This window comes from Vanrija pseudolonga, chromosome 7 (assembly GCF_020906515.1).
Source record: "Vanrija pseudolonga chromosome 7, complete sequence".
In the NCBI taxonomy this organism is placed as follows: domain Eukaryota; kingdom Fungi; phylum Basidiomycota; class Tremellomycetes; order Trichosporonales; family Trichosporonaceae; genus Vanrija; species Vanrija pseudolonga.
The window spans coordinates 216,861-238,521 of NC_085855.1; the positions used below are offsets into that span (position 1 = coordinate 216,861).

General features: G+C 58.5%; 8 protein-coding genes across 8 annotated transcripts; 3 read left to right on the forward strand and 5 right to left on the reverse strand.

Moving 5' to 3' along the window:
* Positions 1 to 940: 940 nt before the first annotated feature.
* On the reverse strand, positions 941 to 2,452 carry LOC62_07G008915 (uncharacterized protein; the record flags this gene model as incomplete). The annotated part of the gene is made up of 1 exon (XM_062775458.1): positions 941 to 2,452. The coding sequence occupies one exon, from the start codon at positions 2,450 to 2,452 to the stop codon at positions 941 to 943; it is 1,512 nt and encodes a 503-aa protein (XP_062631442.1).
* A 630-nt stretch (positions 2,453 to 3,082) lies between these two features.
* Positions 3,083 to 4,593, reverse strand: LOC62_07G008916 (uncharacterized protein; the record flags this gene model as incomplete). The annotated part of the gene is made up of 4 exons (XM_062775459.1): positions 3,083 to 4,210; positions 4,257 to 4,313; positions 4,350 to 4,426; positions 4,461 to 4,593. The coding sequence occupies 4 exons, from the start codon at positions 4,591 to 4,593 to the stop codon at positions 3,083 to 3,085; spliced, it is 1,395 nt and encodes a 464-aa protein (XP_062631443.1).
* Positions 4,594 to 6,055: 1,462 nt separating this feature from the next.
* On the forward strand, positions 6,056 to 8,347 carry RBOHG (Putative respiratory burst oxidase G; the record flags this gene model as incomplete). Its single annotated transcript, XM_062775460.1, has 1 exon — positions 6,056 to 8,347. The coding sequence occupies one exon, from the start codon at positions 6,056 to 6,058 to the stop codon at positions 8,315 to 8,317; it is 2,262 nt and encodes a 753-aa protein (XP_062631444.1). The 3' UTR covers positions 8,318 to 8,347.
* Positions 8,348 to 8,837: 490 nt separating this feature from the next.
* LOC62_07G008918 (uncharacterized protein) lies at positions 8,838 to 9,954 on the forward strand (the record flags this gene model as incomplete). Its single annotated transcript, XM_062775461.1, has 3 exons — positions 8,838 to 9,512; positions 9,548 to 9,742; positions 9,775 to 9,954. 3 exons carry the CDS (start codon positions 8,838 to 8,840, stop codon positions 9,952 to 9,954), a joined length of 1,050 nt encoding a protein of 349 aa, XP_062631445.1.
* Positions 9,955 to 10,454: 500 nt separating this feature from the next.
* Positions 10,455 to 11,603, reverse strand: LOC62_07G008919 (uncharacterized protein; the record flags this gene model as incomplete). The annotated part of the gene is made up of 1 exon (XM_062775462.1): positions 10,455 to 11,603. The coding sequence occupies one exon, from the start codon at positions 11,601 to 11,603 to the stop codon at positions 10,455 to 10,457; it is 1,149 nt and encodes a 382-aa protein (XP_062631446.1).
* Positions 11,604 to 12,536: 933 nt separating this feature from the next.
* LOC62_07G008920 (uncharacterized protein) lies at positions 12,537 to 13,742 on the reverse strand (the record flags this gene model as incomplete). The annotated part of the gene is made up of 1 exon (XM_062775463.1): positions 12,537 to 13,742. The coding sequence occupies one exon, from the start codon at positions 13,740 to 13,742 to the stop codon at positions 12,537 to 12,539; it is 1,206 nt and encodes a 401-aa protein (XP_062631447.1).
* Positions 13,743 to 17,159: 3,417 nt separating this feature from the next.
* Positions 17,160 to 19,431, forward strand: LOC62_07G008921 (uncharacterized protein; the record flags this gene model as incomplete). Its single annotated transcript, XM_062775464.1, has 4 exons — positions 17,160 to 18,072; positions 18,108 to 18,211; positions 18,623 to 18,666; positions 18,702 to 19,431. The coding sequence occupies 4 exons, from the start codon at positions 17,160 to 17,162 to the stop codon at positions 19,429 to 19,431; spliced, it is 1,791 nt and encodes a 596-aa protein (XP_062631448.1).
* Positions 19,432 to 19,480: 49 nt separating this feature from the next.
* qutD_3 (putative quinate permease) lies at positions 19,481 to 21,309 on the reverse strand. Its single transcript, XM_062775465.1, has 4 exons — positions 21,136 to 21,309; positions 20,692 to 21,082; positions 19,735 to 20,647; positions 19,481 to 19,690 (listed from the first exon to the last, which is right to left on the reverse strand). The coding sequence occupies exons 1-4, from the start codon at positions 21,190 to 21,192 to the stop codon at positions 19,495 to 19,497; spliced, it is 1,557 nt and encodes a 518-aa protein (XP_062631449.1). The 5' UTR covers positions 21,193 to 21,309; the 3' UTR covers positions 19,481 to 19,494.
* Between the last annotated feature and the right edge of the window lie 352 nt (positions 21,310 to 21,661).

Sequence of the window (21,661 nt, forward strand, 5' to 3'; positions counted from 1 at the left end):
GCTGGGACCAGTTTAGTACCTACCTACAGTGTATGTATGCTCACGACGGGTATATATGCATTCGCTCGTGCCTTCTCCGCATATTCAACGCAGCGGGTTTGTCTGTCTCGTCTCTGACCCAATAAGCGCATGGCGAACCACTCGGTTCGCCACGCTCAAGCCACCGCTCTGGCCAGTTACATAGATCGACCGCTGGTTCCTCGGTCCAACCATCACCAAACAACATCAGCATCACCATGAGAAACATCATAATCAACAACACCGATCATGCCACGACCCATTTCTATCTGGTTACGGCGGCGACTCATTCGTGGCAAACACCTTCCCGGCCACGGCCTCGTCTCCTAACTTCACGACAGCCGGGCACCCTTGACCACAAACTGTATCCAAGAGTCTTCAACCTCATCGTCTCGTATGCCCCACTCAAGTTCTTTCACGCTCTTCGCGCCACAGGCCGCGCGATGCTTCAGCTTGCCGACGCCGTTCTCTGCGCACACATATATGTTACAGACTGCCTCTGGATCGCCCCGCCTGCCCCGCCAACCATCATCATCAGGACGGCGCACACCCGCCGCAGAATCCCCGGCCTGAATTGGGGAGCGCCCTCTTCTGAAGACAGGAAAGCATCCATGCACCGCTTGCAGAAGTACACCCGCATTCTGGATATCTCAGATTTCGCCGCCCCTACTCACTCATGCCGAGTGGCGCCGCGAGGTCAGTATCCGCAAGTACACTCTGGCTACGGTCAAGCCCTGGGATATATGGCCCGATGATCTGCCCCAGCCACGTAGGGATTAAGGCAGTTTGTGGGGTTCACCGGCATCATCAACGTAACGGAAATACATGCTTATCGAAGGAAATTCGGTATGCGGGACTCGAACGCGACTGAGCGCCTCACCTCTCACCCATTCACCTCTTCGCACCTCCCACAGCCACTTCACTAACGCGGGACAAGCGCGTAGTTCACGTTTGTGGCGAGCGCGAACGTCTCCTCTCCAACTTCTGCGCGCCACTCGTCAACCGTGCGGAAGTGAATGCGGCCGCGAATGACCTCCCACCACGTGTTCAGAACCTTGGTGTCCTCACGGAACCCTTCAAGGATACACTTGGCGAGCTGCTCTTTCACGCGGTCAAGGAACCAGCGCTCAGCTCCCCACTTCTTGTACGCCGCTCCCTCGACTGGGTCGGTCGAGAACCATGTCGGGTCGATAAGCTCGAGCCCCACGATCGTGTGTGTGCCTTGGAAGCCCTCGATGCAGCGGCTCACCACAGCTTCGGCCGAATACATCTCGGAAGAGTACTGTGGCATGATTGGGCCAGGAAGCGGGGTGCAAAGCTCGATGTTGTGCTTGGAGAGGATGATCGTGACGTTGGATCCGTTGCAAAGGGGGCTCGTGACACGATGGCTATCGTCTTGGTCGGAATTGCCATGCTGGAAGACGTGGCCGTATTGACTGCGGAGGGCTGAGACAAGACTGTGCCAGGTACCGTTCCAGCCAAGAATGACCGGATCATTCGACCCGTCGGTGGAAGGGGGGGCGGAAGAGCTCGGCCTTGTAGGGTCGTGGACAATGTTGAGAATGATATCATTGAATTGTCGGAAAAGCTCAGTCCGGAATGGTTGCTTCTCGCCGGCGAATTCAATGTAGGTTTGGGGTGCAATTGGGAAGACAGGGCTCTGTCCACTGAGGCGGAGATTTGGTACACTGTGCTGGAGCTCTTCGCCGAGGGAGATGTAATCCGGCGCCATGTCCTCGCGGAGGATAGAGGGGACAAGATCGATGGTCGTGGTGTACTTCTTGATCCTTTCGAGACTGGCGGTGCGAACCTCGGGTGGAGCGTCAGAGTCGACGTCGATGAACGGAATGAGTCGGTTCGTGCCATGGTACACGGCGACAAGCTTCTTGCGAGGCCCAGCGGGTGGCGCAAAGGGAAGAATCGGCTCATAATCAAGCTCAGGAAGCTCAAGAGCCGGGAGGAGGATGAGGCGAATGTCGATATGGCGAAGGGCGTCTTTGAGGACACCATCGTTGGACCTCTTGTCGATGAGGCGCAACGTCGCGTGGTTGGGGATCGACGCGGCCGCGAACTGCAGAATGTCGTCTACGATGTTCGAGAACGGGTCCGAGTCGATAAAGGCCTTCGAGGTGTCCAGGCCGGGGGGCGGAGGGCGCTTGAACAACGCCACCCTCTCGGTGTCGTCATACGGCACGGGCAGAAGGCGCGCAAAGGCGACGCTCTTGACCTTGGTGCTGAACGCACACGGCCAGTGAGAGGGGTTGGCAGCGCAGGGCTTGCACGGGAGAGGACGACGGGCGACGGTAGCCTTGTACGCGGCGTGCAAGGGGACGCTGGCAGGTTGACCGCAGATAGTGGGGGCGCCTGGGCGAGTCGAGTACGCGCCGCGAGCCTTCGTAGGCGCCGGCTGGGCCGTCTCAGACCAGCGCACCATTGTGGCGGCCAGTCTATTGTGCGAGCGGTCGTTGAGAAAGAGGTGTGGTAGTGAAAGTTGTCGGGGTTGGTGATGTTGGCAAGTGGTGTGGAGAATGATGTGCGCCCAACCGGCTTCCTTATGTATCCTACCATGGTCTTCATCAGTATCGATGGCAACCGAGCTGTTTGCATTGGAAGTTTGATGGTGTGGTTGGGATCGGCGCTGGGTGCGAAGGTGTGCCGACTCTGTGGACGTCGTAGCCCGCGTACGGATGCTTGCTTGAGTGGAAGCCGAAGTGCAGCTGTCCCGCATAGTTGGGAACTGTTTTGTTCTCTGCCACGAGTTGCAGTGTATGTACAAAACAGTTGGTAAACAACGATAGGCGTCGTCATGGGTGCGCCTCGTCTTACCACCTCGCACCGCTGTTCAACGATGCACCTTCTTGACTCCGTCCCCCATCACCGTTGTTATGACCCGATCTCCATGTCAGTGAGCTCCACGGGACCTGCTGGTCTGAGCGTCAGTCGAGCCACAAGCATTCTACATCGACTTCTATCTGTCTATCAAAGGTAGCAAGGCCCAATGCCGTTGGATCCCCATGCCACTACTTGCCGTCTCAGACCCCAAGCACCGTTCCTCACCACCCCGTCACAATGGTGAACCACGAACCATATCCACGTGTGCCTCCGTTGCCATGCGGAAAGCGTCTTCGCCCACTTCCCGTCGGTACTCCTCCAGTGTCACCTCGCGCACAATCTCATCGAGGTCATGCACATCTCCCAACAGCTGTGGAAGGTTGCTGGCCTGGAGCTGGGGAACGCAGGCAGTGAACCACCCCTCGCAGCGTGCACTGTGGACCTGGGTACACCAGTCACCGAGGCACACGGCGGGGACGTTCTCCATACCCACAAGCGTCACCTTGAGCGTGTCCGGCTTGTCCAGGACGAGAGCAGCCAGTGGGACAAGCATGCGCTGGCTGTCCGGGCTGTCGCGAGCACGTTCCGCATGCGCTTCAGCGGACCCCATCTCGGTCAAAGTCATCGCGTGCAGAGCTGGAGTGACTGGGAGGAAGACGATGACCAGCTCCTTCAGGTGCTCACGCGTGTCGTGCGATGGCAGGCGCAGGAACGTGTTCGGGAGTGCTGGACTGTCCGGGCCGTACATGATCGTGAAGGTGGCGATCGTCGGGCCGGGAGGGACAAAGTCGCACCAGACTGGAGTCGCGTTCTCCCATGGCGTCAGGCAGGTCTCCTTGAAGGTGTAGAAGGTGGACAGTAATGGCGCCACTGGGATGTCGAAGGTTGCGACGGACGAGCAGGTGCGGAAGGTCTCGATCTTCCTCACGTAGTGGTAGACGCCGGCTAGGTGGAGGTGGTGAATGCTCTTCACGTCCAGAGGCTCGTCGACGACCTTGGTGTGGCGGAGCAGCCGCGCGCGGGTGCGAGTGATTCCGGGAATGTCGGACAAGTCGTAGGACAGGCCGGGAATCGCACGGTCAGAGTGGGGGTAAGCCAGCACGAGGCTTGCGAAGAGCATGTTGACGCCGTGTGCCTGGATGGTGACTGCGTGTTCCCAGTCGGCCTTGATGCGGATGTGGGTCATGGACACTGTGGAGACGCGCTCGAGCATGCCCCGGTTGACCTGGCGGAGAATGGGGTGCGCTGCGGGGTCTCGGAGCGCGTTCTGGATGATGGTCTCGACGATGTGGGGCACGGTGCGAACATCGAGGGGGCTGGAGGTGCTGTCTTGGGAGGAGGCTTGAGGAGCCGAGGGGAGCTGGGTGGGAGCTGGGTGGTTAGCGAAGGCGGGGAATGGCACATACCCGTACTAGTGACGGCTTCGCGGACAGGAGATACGGGGGCTGAAGGGTTCGTCGAGTCTAGGGTGAGTAAGGGCGTGCGTGTGGGGCACTCACCCTCAGGAGCCACAGGTACAGTACCTGGTCGTCGCCGGTCGCGCTGTCACTCGCCTCGTCGACCGACGGCAACTTGTCTGGAGGTCAGCGCGGCCTCATTGGCGCACTTACTACCTGTGGAGGTGACTCCTTCGCCCCCAGACGCGAGGGACACGAGCGAGGAGCCGCTGGTGGTGGTTGAGAGGTTACTGAAGAGGGTCGAGAGGGACGAGGACGAGGACGAGTGGTGGTCGGGGGTCGACATAACGGTGGTGAGCGGTGGTAGTGTGAGTGGTGGTAAGAAGTGAGGTGTGTGGGGCAAGTGAGTAGTAGAGTGGATGAAGTATGATCCAGAGAGGGGCCGGACACGCGCCGGGGGGTGTCAGCGGTGCGGTGCGAGGCTGATGGCGTCGAGCCAACGCACCGCCGCTGTCAGTCATACCAACGACAGAAGGGCGCACGCCGGAGGTGTGCCGCCGTGAGATTAGTGTGTGGACAATGCGCGAGGCGGGGTGACAGGGGACGACTAGGAAGCGAAGACGAGCGTGTGTGTTGTGTGTGGCGTGGTGGCGAGGCTGATGGGGAGTGGGTGCGCTATGGTGGTGAGGACCCACCTGCCTACTCTCCAACACGCTTATGCACCGTTGTGCGCGCAACTCAAACCTCGCTGGTACAATGCACACCAAGCTCAGTGCCGCATACTCATTCGTGATGCAGCCAGCCTCTGCGTCAGTGTGTTGGTCAAGCTAGCGACCGCATTGCCGCCCCGCCGCCGAGCCAGGCTTCGGCCAGGCTGCGTTTAGCACCTGGTGCTCGTGGATCAGAGCGTCAGTGTGTACCACGCAGGCGACCGGGCGCCCAAAGGTATGGCTTGCAGCCGCCACGCGTGTGTGCACGCCGGCGAGAAGCAAGCAGCGTGGCGAGGATGGTGGGCGGGTGGTCTTGGCGTCTCCTTGTCGCTCCGGGGGCGCTTCGGCTCGATCCAAAATAGTCATCGGCGCGAGACGGGCGCTGGAGAGCATCTGGCATGAGCAGCGCGGACAGCTGTGCATCCGAGGAGCGCAGTGGGGCGAGGTGTGGATGTCGGAGGTGGCCTGTGCGGCATCTGGCTTCATAGTCTGCTCCACCGCCTCCGCCCGTGGTGCAGTCGGAGGTGGATTGTCAGCTGTTTGCGAAGCAGACGTCCTCTTGTCTTTGGTTTCTGAGGATGGCCCGCCTCGCAGGCTGGTACCGACGCGCCCGGGGGGGACGTATCTTTCCATGGCTATCGGCCCCGTTGTTGCTCCAGATAAATCGATAGAAATCCCATCAGTGCGTCCATGGCCGCGCCGATGCGTAAAGTAGTTAATGTAAACAACGAGCACGCGTTGGTGCCAAGATTGTGCCGAGTTTTTGCCCAGTCCGCCGAGCCCGTCGAGCCCGTTTCAACCACCGCGGCAGAGGCATGAAACCCGCGCCTACCCATCAGATCGCGTGGGAAAACAGCCAACCGGCCGCCTCCGACCTAGGCATGCCTGGCTGCGCAGAGGGGGTTTGCTGATACCTGGGGTTGTTGTCATTCGTGCGACGGCTCCACCTGGCTCAGGGTCAGCCACCTCCGCGATGACCTCATCTTGGCGCCGAGTGACCGTCGCCCACCTTGAGCAAAAGCAAGCAGCCCACGGGTTCACTTGCTTGCATCCAGCTCCACTGCATGGACGAGGTTGAAATCACCCACTCACTCACCGATGTCAGACGGCACGGACACGACGGAGACGTTCAACCCCGTTGCGGACCCTCGCTTCAACCCCGCCGCCGACCCGCGCGGGACTGTCCTCCCCCTCAGCGACAGCGAGATCGAGGCGTTTCTCGACGACCTCGACCACAACAATGACGGCTACATCGACTACTCGGAGATCGAGGCCAAGTTCGACGCGGTGAACGACGAGACGCAGCCGGAGGCCAAGCCCCACCACTTGCACCACACCTCGACGGAGGATGACGAGCGGCACGCCTTCCTGCGCAGCATTATCGGCTGTGACACGGGCCGCATCAAGCGCGAGGACATGCGAGAGCGCGTGAAGAGCTGGCGCATCCCCAGTCTCAAGCAGGAGAAAGACGAGGAGGACAGCCAGGACGAGTACATGCGCAAGATTGGCTTCACGCGACGACTCCGCGCCTTCTGGGCAGTCCACGGCCCCTCCATCGTCTTCCTCGGCATCGTCTTCGGCATGATGATTGCCTTTGGGGTCTGGCAGCTGGTCAAGTACTGCGGCGAAGCATATCGCAGCGCCCTTGGCTGGGGTGTGGTCGTCGCCAAGACTTGCGCTGGCATCCTCTACCCGACGCTGTTCTTCCTGCTCCTCTCGATGGCGCGATACTTCTCCACGCTGCTGCGCAGGTCCTACCGTGTATCGAGGTTCATCAACTGGGACCTCTCGCAAGAGTTCCACATCTACATGGCCATCTGGGCCACCTTCCTTGGAACGCTCCACGGCATTGCCCACCTCGCAGGCGACTTCCTCTGGATCGGCAACAGCTACCGGCCCGAGCCACTGGACAATCTCCTCGGCCCGGACAGGAAGAACCTCCACACCTACCGCGACCTCGTCAAGTCGCTGCCAGGAATCACGGGTATCATTGCGCTCTTCTGTTTCTTCACGATTGGCCTCACATCTACGCCATGGGTGCGGAAGCGCAGCTACGAGGCTTTCCAGCTCGGCCACCTGCTCATGTACCCCATCATCGCATGTCTCATGGCCCATGGTACCAAGCGGATCTTGCAGTGGCCAATGCTTGGCTACTTCCTGGCCTTCCCAACCCTGCTCATCTTGATCGAGCGCACGACTCGCATCGCCCTCGGCTTCTATGACATCCCCGCGACTATCAGGATCCTCGACAGCGAGACGGTCGAGATCAAGACCACCATCCCAGGCTCGCGCATCTTCAATTACTCGGCAGGCCAGTACCTCTTCATGCAAGTGCCTGAGCTCAGCTTCTTCCAATGGCACCCGTTCACAATCTCGGTGTGTCTTGACAAGGAGGTGCAGCTGCACATCAAGACGGACGGCAACTGGACAGGCCGGCTCCGCAAGCTGGCGACTAATGGCGAGAAGGAGACCACGATCAAGATCGGTATCGACGGGCCGTATGGAGCGCCGGCTCAGCGCTTCTACGACTTCTCGCACACCATCCTTGTTGGGTCGGGTGTTGGCGTCACGCCGTTCTCTGGTATCCTCGCCGATCTGCAGGCCCGCGAGAACAGGCTCCACGGTGGGCCCAGCGGAGGCTCGCAGGGATCGTCACGCCGAGGATCTCGACGCAACTCGGTCGATGAGAAGTTCCCCAGGAGTACGTCGACGCCGCCAGTCAACTCGCGACGCAACTCGCGCAAGGGTTCAGCCGACCTCTTCCGCGTTCCGTCCGGACGGTCACTCACGTTCACGCGATCTCGCTCGCGGCACCGTAACCCAGGACCGCCAGAGTTTGCAGAGGACTACAAGCGGGTCGACTTCCACTGGATCGTGCGCGACAAGAACCACCTGCTGTGGTTCTCCGACCTCCTGAACTCGATCGGTCGCTCGCAGGTTTGGCATAAGAAGCATGATGGACTCGAGAACCCACACCTCGACATCCGTATTCAGACGCACGTCACACAGGCACGCAAGCAGATCTCAAACCACGTGTACCGCTGGCTGCTGGAACTCTACCGCACCCCAGAGCATCCCGAGTCGCGACTCACAGGTCTCATCAACCCCACACACTTTGGCCGACCCGACTTTGTCCGCATCTTCGACGAGTACTACGAGGACATGCTCCGCTACCGCACCCAGTACGGGTTTGACCGTACTGGAGATGGTAAGAACGACCGCTTCAAGGTTGGGGTCTTCTTCTGCGGCTCGCCGGTAGTTGGTGAGATGATCGCTGATAGATGTCGAACTCTCACGGCCAGAGGGAGAGAGGACGGCTCCCGAATCGAGTTCTTCTTCTGCTTGGAGGTCTTTGCTTGATCACATAGAGTGATGTAAGTTCAGTGCGGTGTATGACAAAGACCCGGCATGGTTGCGCAAGTGCGCCCACATACACCGCGGCCGTACCATTGTTGCTCGCCAGCCATCAGTGCTCTTGTCTTGGTGTGGCACACCGCCGTTGTCCTTCATCAGTACCATAACTGATGCACTAACATGCTGATTGTTGTCTTCACCATTTGATGCACAGGTAGTGGTTACTAAATTCCATCATACCAAAGGCGTCGCACCCCGTCGCCTTATTCTCACAATGTCCCTCGAGGAACAGTGTGACCTCTGATGGCCACAACCTCCAATTGTAACGACACAAACAAGCAGCCACCCATCAAAGTCTTAGCCACCCATCAAAGTCTTATCCACCCATCAAAGTCTTATCCACATCGTTCGGCTTCTGACATCAATGACAGTTGCTCTGCAGTGTAACTCCAATTGCAATAAATTGGACACACTCACTCTCGCTTTCTTCACCACTCTCCTCTCTCCTCACCTCCCCTCTCCAACCATGTCGTACCAATACCAGCAACCGAACGGCACCTGGTACCCTGGCTACGGCTACATGGGCTGGCCCCAGCAACCTGGTTACTACCACCCTGGCACCAACGACCCCGTGGAAGGCACCCCCTATCATGCCCAGGGCAGTGGCCATGATAACAACGTGCCCGTCCCTCATCACGGCGCTGGCATGTCCTATGGGTACTACCAGCCTCAGTTTTACCCCCAGCCCGTGTACCCCCCGCCTATGCCGGCGGCTTACCCAGCTGCGGCCTGGCATCCGGAGGTGCCTGCATCGAATGTGCCGGTTGAGCCAACTGGCGGCGCAGCCCCCGCAACCAATTATCATCCCCCTTCCTACGCTATGCGGCTGTGGAGGCAGCACGACACTATCACTCCCCACACCACCGCATACTCTGCGACCACCCCAGTCGAGCGCAACCGCGGCGCCCACACGCGCCACCGTCGTGGCCCCGGCGGGACGCCTTACGTTTCCCAAGAGCCGGCTCGCATTGTGGAGGATGGCGTCGTGGTCAACGAAGACGCCATCGACGCCTACTGGAACCAGGCCGTGCCAACGATGACGGAGCGCCAGGGCAATTCTCAGTACAACGGAGAGCCGACCGCTCGCGAGACCGAGTTTCAGCGTCTCCAGGCTCTCAATCCTTACATCACTACGAAGGAGGTGAGAGCGGCAATTGATTTAGCACTGACACGCAGGTCATGGACACCATGTTACCCCCTGTCAAGATGAAGAACCGACCAGGCCATGCCCTCCTGATCCCCCCCAAGATACTCCGCTTTCGCCTGGAGCCCTACCTGGGCGCCCTAAGCCCAACTCAACTGGTCGCATTAGCCGTGGCCTTCGAAATCCTCGAGGGCAAGCGTGACTCTGACCACCACTATAAGGCAAGTGTCTTCGTTACAGCCTGTGCTAATATGACCAGCTGGCCTACCTCGCCGTCCAGCGCATTGCTCCAGACCTGATCCGTTCCCTCCCGGACCTCTGTGGGCGCTGCGCCGAGCGCGGCTTCCGTGGTTGTTGGTACATCTACCCCTACAGCTTGGCCGGGTGCATCCAGTGTGGGGCCAATAGCACGTGCTCCCACGGTGTGCTCGACATCTAAACCTACTATCAGGTATCCCCTGGAGGGGTGCCGTTTTTTTCTCTCTGTATCTTGACCGCATATGAATCGTATCGTTCTTCACACTGAAGTCAGAACCGCCACCACTTGAACACACAGCCAATGTCATTACAACTGAACTGCTCCCCCCAGTAGACTTGGTCACCGTTGATTGCAGAGTGACCAGTATGGAACCATCGTGGGACGACCGAAGATTTCGTGCCACTGACGAGAGAGGGTATGGACGGACACGAGTTGGAGATTGAGGACTGGGGGCGGCCATGGGATCATCCGCTGCACAGCAACCGTTACTACTGTGTCCAAAAATGATGTGTGAACAAGACTAGACCAAACGGAGAACTACTATTGTACTCGCCGTGTCTCCCACAAATGCCACCGCGGCGCGCCTTCCATTGTCAGACATCAAACCAGGTTTCTCAGTTTGATCATGTATATGTATGGACTGGCAAGGAGAGATCCCGTGCATCATTCTGATCTTTGCGCTACAAGTACCCTTCCATGGCAGGCCAAGGCATTAGGCGTTCTTCTTTGGCCTCCTGAAAGCCGCTGAAACTCCGAATGTCCAGTTTCTGGGTACGTGCAGCAGCCTCAACGGTGCCCCACGAGCTGGTGATTCGCTTCATCCAAGTGTTGCCCAGCTCTTCGTCCGTTGCGCCTGGAGGTAATGGGCCGTCATTGAAGAACTCGCCTGTGTCCCATGCGGTCCAACCGTTTGGATCTCGTCGGAACCACTCGACCGAGGCGGTGAGGACTATCAGACCGCTGCGCACGAACGCGGAATCGGGTGAGAAGTCCTCGGGGCCCCCTGGCTTGCCGCAGCTCTGGCACGGGCCGAAGCCGGAGCAACCAGGGGTGCAGTAGAAGTCTTCAGGCGCGTTGGTACGGTCCCTCCATAAAAATGTCGTGTTCATCTTTCCGATTCGGGGTGCAATGCTCCCCATCAAGAAGAAGAGCAACCGCGGGACTGTGCCACCCTTGACAAAAGTACCACTCGATGGTGGCGGGGTATCGCCGTCGAACTGGAAGTAGACCTGCTTTACGCCCGGGGAGTCCCGTAACCCCAAAGCTGAGATGGCTGGTTTGCGGTCCAAGACACCCTTCGAGAAGTGGATCATGTAGGCTACGGTCCTGACAGTGGAGGGAAGCGGCGCGCGCTCGAATTCGTAAAATGCCTTCTTCTTGGACTCCTCTTGGAATGATTCTGGGATAGTGAATGAACGGACCAGGCGTTTTAGTTTGGGAAGGTTGAAAGGTATTTCCGCGCCGTTGTTGATGTGAACTCCGGTTACAGAGGCGAGCGCGGTCTCGAGCTCGTGGAACTGCCCTTTTTCCTTGAACTGTGGCGGCAATTTCCATGTATCGAGGATGATGTCGAGCGTGCGGCAGTGCTTGAGGAGCCGGAGGGCCTTGAGATGGGCAGCCATGTCGCCGTTCCAATCTAGTTCGGCCATGCTTACCACGCCTTTAAACGGTATCCCCAACTGAAAAACGGGGACGCCTGGTTCCTCTTTCGTGTTGAACTTGATCGCCACACGCTTGTACACCTCGGAAACTCGTTTCCTCGAGGGCTCTGGCGGTGCTCGTTCGCCATTGACAGAGGTGTCAAAGGATGGGGCAGGATCTTTGGGCATGGTGGGGTAGGTGGCATAGAGCCTTGTGTTTTACTTATGTGCCCCTAGTGTGTAAGGTGAGGTGAGACGTGTGTCAATGAGAATAATGTGGCATGTGAGAATGGATGCAGTGCATAACATATAGCTAGCAACCGAGGTGCGAGAGTGGGAGGAGGTCAGTAGGGTGGAGTGATGGATGACCGGAAAATGAGGCCGGGTTGAGTGAGAGAGTGGCTGATCATCACTGGCAAGAGCTGTTTTGTCTCAGCACGGTCCTGCTATCATCAGATTCTTGCAATCTCAGGACACTGACAAGCTGTGGCAAACGTATTGTTCTGCAAATGGCGTCAGTTAATAAATCGTTTTTACCATTGCTCGGTCACAGAGGTCTGGAGGTGCACAAGGACTGTCAGAGTATGAAGCACAATCAAAGACCAGTACTCCATTGTCTTATTGGGGGCCGTGCGAACAGTTTCTGATTCCTACAATGCATAATGGAACTTGCCGGAGCCCCAGGATTCGATTGTCACTCCGGTAGTCATCTGGGGTACCGGGGAATTGGCAGCGTCAAGGGAGTGGGCATGCCGCTGTCACAATGCCACATTGGCTTGGTGTCACTCTATTCAGTCCACCCCGATACACTCTACTATAGCAAGCCCGTACCGAGCATAGTTATCTCTCTATCTAATGTATCGTCCTGTACTATCTCTCTAGTCGACTTGCCTAGTGTCGTTAAGTCTCCCACGAGGCTGATTTTGGACTCAGTGCCACTCGCCGTCATCGTCTACACGACAGCCGCCCCGCCATTCCAAGCTGAGTGTAAGGAGCGACGATGACGGTTGCCGTGTCGCAGTGGAAAAGCCTACGATATGCGAGCCCGGTAATATCTGTCTCATTGTCATCGGTTCATAAATGTATACTTAGTACACAAAGATGGCGGTGTACTGTACATAATTATAGCGGAATAGTGAGTCCCGATGTTGGGACCAGGTACATGCGCAGAGCGAGGCCCATGTCCACTTCGTTTGGGGGTAGGGTGGTGAGTGAGAGTGATGAAACGAACGGTTGGACGAAGGTGGACCAGACCAGGTGCTGGCGGTGTTCCTTGGGGGCACCATGAAGCCCAATCAACGCCGCGAGGAATTGATCTCCTCCGTTTCGGAAGCGGTACAAGGAGGAGAAGATACAATACCGAATCACGTCCAGGGAAGGCCTAGGGTCTTGGCGGAGAACGGGGACGGGGACGAGCCACTCGGCTGGGAACCTCTCGAGCCCTTGAATGTCGAGATGAAGGCCCTCACGAAGCATGGGTTCCACATCCTCAAGCAAGTGATGAAGCGGAAGCATGATTGTAGGGTTGATGGGTGCTTGGACCTGTGTGGGAATCATATTGTGGCGGAGGGTGACGGTGATCTTTTTGAGGCCCTTGCATTCTCGGATAGTCCCCATGAACAAGCGACGATGAGCAACAAGAGAATCGCCATCATATGTGACAGTAATGGTCAGGTCGGTAACGGTCGCTCCGAGGGCGTGGGGGAGAAGGTCATGAGCGATCTGGTTCCCGAACGCTGGGTTGGGACGGTGGCGTGGCATTGTGAAAAAGCCGTATGCCTTCTTCAGTCGAGGAAGGTTGAAGACCGAGCGAAGATCATCGTGGCAGCGAACGATAGTGACGTTGGCCAAGAGACTCTCGAGGTGGCGAAACTCGTCGTCCATGTCGCCATTGATTGGGACGGGACAGTGGAGGACGATGTCGAGTGTCGTGACATGGGCGAGGAACCTGCGGCACCGAGCGCGTGCCACAGCGTCTCCGTTCCAATCGAGGCGCGGGATGGGGCCGCTGGAGGCAGAGGGCCCAATGACGAAGCGTCGCATCGCGCCACGCTGGCTGATGTGCACGGCAACATGGGCGAAGAGGAATTGCTCTGTCGGCTTGACGAGGTAATGCGACGTCTGGCGGAGGGCGCGGCGGGTGGTGTTGTCGGCGTGGAAGATGACTCGGTCCCAGATGTGAGGAATGCCACTGGGGTCGAGGGGGGACGGCGTCGGGTTGATGGTAAGCTGCTCCATACCGCGGGTGAGGGCAGCAATAGAGGGGAGTGCGGGGGGAGAGTCGGTCTCGGCTGCATCCGCAGCGGCGTCCTCTGGCTCCCAGGGCATCGTTGGACTCGGTGAGGTTGAGTGGGTTGGTTGGTGAGTGGTGTGAAACTGTTATCGATTACTCGTTGGAGTCGTCGAATGGTGGATATGGGAAAGAGAGAGAGAGGATGTGGGGGACTGAGGCTGTCCATTATGTATGTTAATCCCAGGTAGAGTGTCACCACGTCTGTCATCCAATTTTGCCAGTTGATTGGGAGGCGAAGGCAGCAGGGCGCACTCGCGATGTGACGGCTTGTGTGGCGGATCGGCGCCCCGTGGCCCCACACGACGCCCGTCACCGCCTCGCACCAGGACGCTCGCACCGATTGTAGAACCGCAAATTTCTTGGCATGGCGGTGCATGTGCGACATGTTGTACTACTGGGTCCGAAACCACCAGGGGTCGGATTGTACGTACATACGTGAGAAAGCCTGCGTGAAAGGAGTAATCCTTGCGCTGCGGCCACGCCGCCGACCCATTGCGAATGGACAACATACAATCGTTCGGGACAAACAACGCCGTGAACGTCTTCTACATAGTACCTCTGTCTAATGTTGGATGAGATGTTGCATGAAGAGGAGTTGCTCAAAGTCGCGACGTCTTACAACTACCAAACAATAGAAGCTCCAGCGCACGCTCCAGCCCCGCTTCGCCGAAGCGAGCCGATAGATCCGCAGCCCACTCGAGTTACTTCCACACCCATATTTCTAGATACTGCGTACCATGGAATGCCCGCATCCTCAGGGGACCGGTCTTGAAGGCGAGCTGAGCATTATTGGAAGCAGTTCCAGTGCTTCTGGGTCTGCCACGGTGACTGCTGCAACAAGCTTCCTCGGATGTTGGTCGCCAATCGCACTGGGGTTGAAAATGACTTCGCGCAGCTGCTCAAAAGTTCGCTTGTCCCCCCGCACTTTCTGCACGGCCAGGCAGATGCTGATAGTGATGTACGTCCGCAGGTTCTCCCATTTATCCAGATTGCCGTTGTCGGGCCAAGTGCCAGCAGGGAAGAGCCATTGGGGCTTCCACTTGTGGAGACCATAGCTGTCGAGACTAATGTCAGGAAGAATGTGGGCACATGCGCGAAAGAACGGAGTGAGTGGACCCATATCCCCCTCGCCCCTGTATACATTGTGGTCCTTCCAGGTGTGTGTGCCCTCCACCGTTCGAACGTCGAGAACCAGTCGGATCAATTGTATACCCTTACACTCCTGTAGAGAACTAGCCTTGATGGTGTGATTTTTCATGTTGTACTTAAAAGTAGGGTGGGCAGCGTGCGTGACGACGAAGTTGAGCACCTTGACAGTCGCAGGGAGGGGGAAAGGGAGGAGATCGCGCGAGGTTTCGGGATCATTGTCGTGGCTTTGGACGCAGGCAGTGGTGCTTCGTGGGACATTGAAGAAGCCTACTACCCGATTCAAGGAGGGGTACGTGAATGTGGGCCGGATGATGTCGTTGAACCTCACAGTGGTGACGGTTCTCAAGGCGGATTGGAGGAGCCGGAATTCGTCGTCCTTGCACGCCTCGGTGCACGGCCCTCCAATGTACACTTCGTCCATCATGACGCACTTCTCCAGAATGCTGAGGCAGCTGGCCTTGTTCTTTGCGTCTCCGTTCCAATCGGAGCCGGCGATCCGGTTGAAAGTGACTGGCTCTGTGATCTCGTATCGGGGGCGACGAGGCTGGCTGGCCCTCGACGTCCCAGCCTTACGTGGGAAGTTGAAACGAATGGCTAAATGGTGACGGGTGCCGGAGGGGTCACTGTTCCCCACGCTTGTAGGCCTGAGTGCCATGGTGGAAGGCATAGAAAAAGCGAGCGGTGTAGAATGAGGGGCCGAAATTGCCGACCCTGTCAGTGCGGTTGAAGCGCCAGAGGTCTCCAAACCCCCTAGCGCCATGGGACGCTCCACAGTATCTGTGCCAAGGGGCGTCGGGGTGGCGGTCATTGGGGGAGAGCCAACAACCGTCGTGGTCGAGGAGAGCGTAGGTGAAGCCTCTAGAAGAATGATGTAGCCCTGTAGTGGAGATGCAGCTGGGGTGGTGGGGGTTTCGAAGCCTGGTGGCGGAGTGATACGATGTGACTGCTCAGACATGGAGGTGTTTGCGAGTGTTTTATCGACTGCAGGTGGAGTGTCCATTTTGGGATATTCTGGGTCCGGCATCGTAGGTGAAGACGCTGACTCAAGTGGGGCCGTGGTCGTCTCTATCAGCGGTGATAGCAGAGGCGTCGTGGTGGCCAAAGGTAGGGGCTCTGGTTCTGACGAAGTGTGTGCAGTGGCGGATTCAAATGATGTCGTGGGGGTTGGGTCATCCAGTGGGCTGGAGACCATGATGGGCGAGACGACTGGTGAAGCTGGGCTGGGGGGCAGCGGGACCTCGTATGCCTCAGGTGTAAATGTCGTGGGTATCACCACGGATCCAATGACGAGTGGACGCGGTGGAGGACTGACCGGGGTCGGTGTCGGGGAGCTGGCTTCGGTCATCGCCGATCGGCTGTCTGGGCGTGGTGGGGAGGGTGTGTATGTTGGGTATGCGAGGCCGTGCACATTGGTCATCGGGGTAACCCTACGAGAGCCACCTGATGTCGTGTGGGGAGATGATGATGGCTGGGGATCCGACTCGGCCCTGGGGGCTTCGTGGCCGATTGAGTGCCGGCGAGGTCGCATGGTGAGGTGGGAGAAAGGGTGAGCGGATGAATGGAAGGGATGGACTGCTTAGGGCGCGCTTTAATACCCACAGAGAGGTGCGAGTCGAGAGCAGAGTCAATGTTGAGCCAATTAAACGCGGCGACATGACGAGGTGAACACCCGCTCTCGCACACAGCGAAGCCCAGCGCCATGACTTGCCCAGCCCGGAGCACTTCCCCAACTGCACTTGGCCAGCATCCAGCCGAGCTGCTGGTCACGCATTGTTGCTCGTCGGCTTTGCTTCTCTCCCCAGCACTTCACATCTGGAAGAACGACGCCACACTCAGCCTCCGAAGCACTTCCAAGCCATGTATATTGTTGAATCGAGGACATGGGTAGCAGAAGTCGAAGCTGAGGTGGAGGCAGAGCGCCGCAACGCCACCCGCCACCTCGGTCGTCACTGACGTCATCGACGTCCAAATCGCGATTGCTTTTCTTCTTCACAACACACTCTTGCTGTGTAACAAGCATCCCGGCCATCCCCAGCATCAGACTCGGCCTGAACAGCAGATCATGTAAGACCTCACCCATCCACTCATGCATCCACTCATGCATCCACTCATGCATCCACTCATGCGCAGCGACGACCTGCACGCCAGGTGATGGCCAGGGTGGTGCAAGGAGGACGACCGTGAGAAAGCGGCCATCTTGCGTGGAGGTGAAACGCCAAGCTCCTTCCCGTTCAAGATCCGCTCACTATAAGAACCAACTGCCCTCCAACTCCACCACCACCTTCAACCACATACCCCACGGCATGTCAGATACACCAAACCCTACATTCGTGGCGCCTGTTGCCCCCGAACAAACCGCGGCTCCAACGAGCCATCCTGAGGGCCAGCCCCAACTGGGACAACATGGGGGTATTGACGACGGCGGGCCCGAGCGCGAGGACGAAGACGGCGTCGAGGGCGGCAACGACAGCTTCAGCGGCCATCCTACGACCTGGCTAGATGTCCCAGGAATCGGCTACGTGTTGGACCATTATGGGGATATGGGCAGCTTCGCGGAGCCAGACGGCGTGTTCCCAACTGTCACGTACTGCCTCGGCTTCGGGGATCCCGAGGAAACCCATCTCGCCGGGCGTTGGCGCTCCAACACATGCGTGCCGAGTGAGCTTTCGATGATGTGGTTCATGAACGCCATTACCGACAAGCCAGAGTGGGCGCGCAAGATTCACGACGAGCAGATCCTGGGCAAGTGGCGCGCCGAGCTCGACCGTTTTGTGACCAAGGCAACAGAGGTACCGGGGTCCACCTACTCTTACCCCGAAACTCCGTTGAAGTTTGGCTTCCGCCCCAAGATGTGGGAGTACTGCATCGCCGAGCTGAAGGACAAGGCCAAAGTACTGGCCCAGACGGGTGCCGTCAGCGTCTTTGACGGTGGCGCTGCTGTGATCAAGGCCGATGGGCTGGTACCCTCCGAAGTCAAGACCATGCTGCGCGCCGCCGCCGCCAAGTTTGAAGACGTACCCGACAGCGAGAAGGACTGGCATCCGAACAGCGACGATCGCGTGCTCGACCTAGTGCACCCGTCGCTGTTCCCGCTGGTGTACGAAAAGACCAGAATAGTCAAGGACACGCCACTCAACCTGTCCAACGCGCTCGACGCGTACGGATCAGGCGAGGTCATTGCCCTGCCGGTATCTGAAGACTTTGAGTCTGATAATCGTGAGCCTACTCGGCTATGGTGAAACTGAGCCCAGGCGAGTTCTTTTCCGAGCACTTTCAGTGGCTCCCGGCCGAGGTCAAGTTCTCAGCTCGCACCGGCGAAGTCAAGATCGACAGCTACATCAACAATGCCCACCCGGTACGGCACGCGGACCTGTACCCTGCCGTCGAGGGCGTGCTGAAAGCAGCGCTTCCCCTGCTTCGGGCAGTTCACGAGCGCGTCCTTTCATTCCCCTCCCTCGAAGATCGGATGTCACGAACTCGCGTGCCTTGCATGATGGCTGATGACTGGGAACTACGACACAAATATGTCCCTGGGCACAAGCCAGGCGTCACCCTTGACCCGCGGGGCATCGAGGAAACGCAAGAAGAGTTCGTCGCGCGAATTGAGGAGGCCACGAACATTGTTGTTGGAAGCGACGAGGACATTGAGGGCTGGTTGGCGTCGCCGAGGGACCCCAGCGACGGATGGTGGGGTGTCAGAAACGAGCGTTCCTGGCACTCTTGGGCCCATGGTGGTGATGATCGCATGCAACCCCCGCCACGCAAGTACGAGTTTTCCGGTATCACAGCGGACGATATGAGCGTGGCCAAGTAGGTGCTGAGGTGGGCACAGAGACTGACTTCAGAAATGATGGGCACGAGCCCTTCCGGCTGCAGGAGCTGTCTGGCGATGACCGTGAGGGCAATCTCCAGGTCATTGTTAAGCTGGCAAACATCCACTTGACGCCCGAAAAGCCGACCTACGACGGTGGGACCTGGCACGTCGAGGGACTGCGGAACGAATCAATCTGCGCAACAGCGCTGTACTACTACGACAACGATAACGTGACACCCAGTACTCTGAGTTTTCGGACGGGTGTTGATGCCGAGAACTTGAGGCACAACTTCCGGTACGAACAGGGCGACAGGAGCGCCATGGTCCAGCTATACGACGGCCATGTCTTCTCCGCCGAGTGGGGCGCGACCCAGGAGCTAGGCAGAGCAACAACGGTCGAGGATCGTCTCCTCGTCTTCCCCAATGTGTACCAACACAAAGTGAGCAGCTTTGAGCTGGTCGACAAGACCAAGCCAGGCCACCGTAAGATCCTCGCCCTGTTCCTAGTCGACCCGGCAACGCGCATCATTAGCACGCAGCATGTGCCTCCACAACAGCTGGGATGGGCATCCCTCCCCGGGGTCGATGGCCGACTGCCCCGCGAGGTGGCGTCCATGGTCGAAGAGGAGCTCGACTGCCCATACAGTCTCGACGAGGCCAAGGAGATTCGCCTGGAGCTCATGGAGGAACGAACGGCAAGCAACGAGGAGATCAATGAAGGCATTGCTCAGGAGGTCGAGTTCAACTTTTGCGAGCACTAAGGCTATGCAAAGCGCTCATCTGGTGATCAGGGATTCATTCCATACTACTGTACCCTATAACCCCTACGCAATGTGCTTGACCTCCTGCTTGGTCTTGTCCGACTCGAGGGCCGCCTCACGGCTATCATAACGGAGTACCGTGCCACCATTGGCCTCGACCTTCTCATTGTCGAGCGCCTCACCAGCCTCGCGATGGGACACGCCGCCAAAGAGCTTGTCCATGTCCTCGAGCGGGATGCCCTTGGTCTCCGGGAGCCAGCTGGTTGGGTCAGCCACTTTCCACGGGTAGAACGGGGTACTCACAACCAGACACCAGCGAATAGGATGATGTTCATGCCGGCGAAGAAGAAGAAGCAGTAGAAGCCCGTCTTCTTGAGGAAAATGGGGAAGAACTGGCCCACGATTGTCCCGACCGTCGACTGCGTCTGCGAACAGAAGCTGATAGCGTGCGCGCGCACGTCAGTAGAAAAGATGTCGGCACTGTAAATCCACACAGTGGCTCCCCATGAAGGCTTGTAGAAGAGGACAAAGAGGAAGAAGAGTGCGGCGACTCCAATGCCGACTGAGCGGGTGCGGTGGCCCTCGGCGTCGGCGGGGTGGGTGATGCCGACGCAGGCGACGATCAGCAGCGAAATGCCCTGACCCGCAGCGCCGATTAGCAGCACAGGCTTGCGTCCGATGCGGTCCACCAGCCAGGTAGCGTTGAGAGTGAACAGAATCGAGAAAGTGGCACTCAGGGCGTTGATGAGGAAAATGGTGTCCGGGTTGGCAAACACCGACTTGTAGATAAGCGACGTGTAGCCCGCAAGCACCGAGTTGCCGCAGACCTGCTGGCCAAAGTTGATGAAGATGGCGAGAAGCATACGGCGGCGGAGTGACGGCTCGACGAAGATGGTCTTGTACGGCGCCCACCAGCGCGAGTCGAGGTGGGCGGCTGTCTTTTCGTAGTTGACGGCGGCGACAATGTCGGCGAGCTCCTGCTCGGCTTCCTCTTGGGGGCGGGTAAGAATAAGAGCGTTGCGCGCTTCCTCGATACGGCCGCGTTCAACTAGCCAGCGAGGAGACTCGGGACAGAAGAACATGGAGATGATGACAAGTGCCGGGAAGAAGATCTGGAGGAAGAGCGGGACACGCCATTGCCAGATTCCGAGGTGGTGGTTCTTGCTCACGCCGTAGGCCGTCCAGTAGACGATGAACGCGCCGATGGTGAAGAAGACTGGGGTGTGAATCTCGTGTACGCGGCCGTTGTCTCGCACTCACCCTGCCAGAAGGACATCATGACGCCGCGGATACGTGCCGGCGCAATCTCAGTCATGTACGTCGGGCCAGTGGGGATAGCGATACCCTGTCCAATGCCCATGAGCAAGCGGCCGCCGATGAAGCCCTGGACATTGGGAGCGAAGACTTGAACAAAGGTCGAGATGATGACGAGGGCACAGCCGACCTGGAGACAGATACGACGACCAGCCAGCTTGGACAGAGTGGGGGTCACGAACACGCCCGAAACGATGCCGCCGGTCGTGTAGCCCGTGTTGATGGCGCCCAGGAGGTTGGGGTCTATCTCCTTGGCGCCAGGCTTCTTGAAGTGGTCGACAAAGGTCTTGAAACCTTGCACCGAGTTGAAGGTACTGCCGTCGTACCCGTTAATGGCCTGTGGATGTGAGTGACGCGACACAGGCACAAGGGGCAGCGGCCCAAACTTACCATGGTCATGGCCGCGCAGATGGCGTACGTCCATGCGCGTCTAGCTTCGCCGCCCATGATGTGTCGTTGTGTTTGTTGTCAAGGGGAGTGCTGGTGCCCCGTCTACCCCGCAAGCAGCGCGTCTTATAACCTCGAGTCAGAAGACATGAGCAACGTTGAGATCGGAATGCGAGCCGGCGAAGGGGAGACTTTGCGCGCGGAGTGTCCGCGGCATTGCTCGCCACCTCCTCGCGAGTGTTCCGCTTGTTCCGCTCCTCCGCAGGAAGCAGCAGTCATGTGTCTTGGCAGCGGGGCCCAGCCGACAATAGCTCGAGATTTCACGGCCGTGCTCGGCGAGCCAGCGCGCGCATGGACGTGGGATGGTGTCGCAAAAGCTGACTCTGGTCCGTCCACACGGTTGCCGGCTAGTTTTTGTTCTCCGGACCGCGTGCCGGCTTGCCGGAGTCGTCCTCATGGCGCACTATTGCCCCGCCGTGGCCCCGCGCGGTGTCGGCTCGGCGCAACGCGGCGCGATCGACGCCACCGC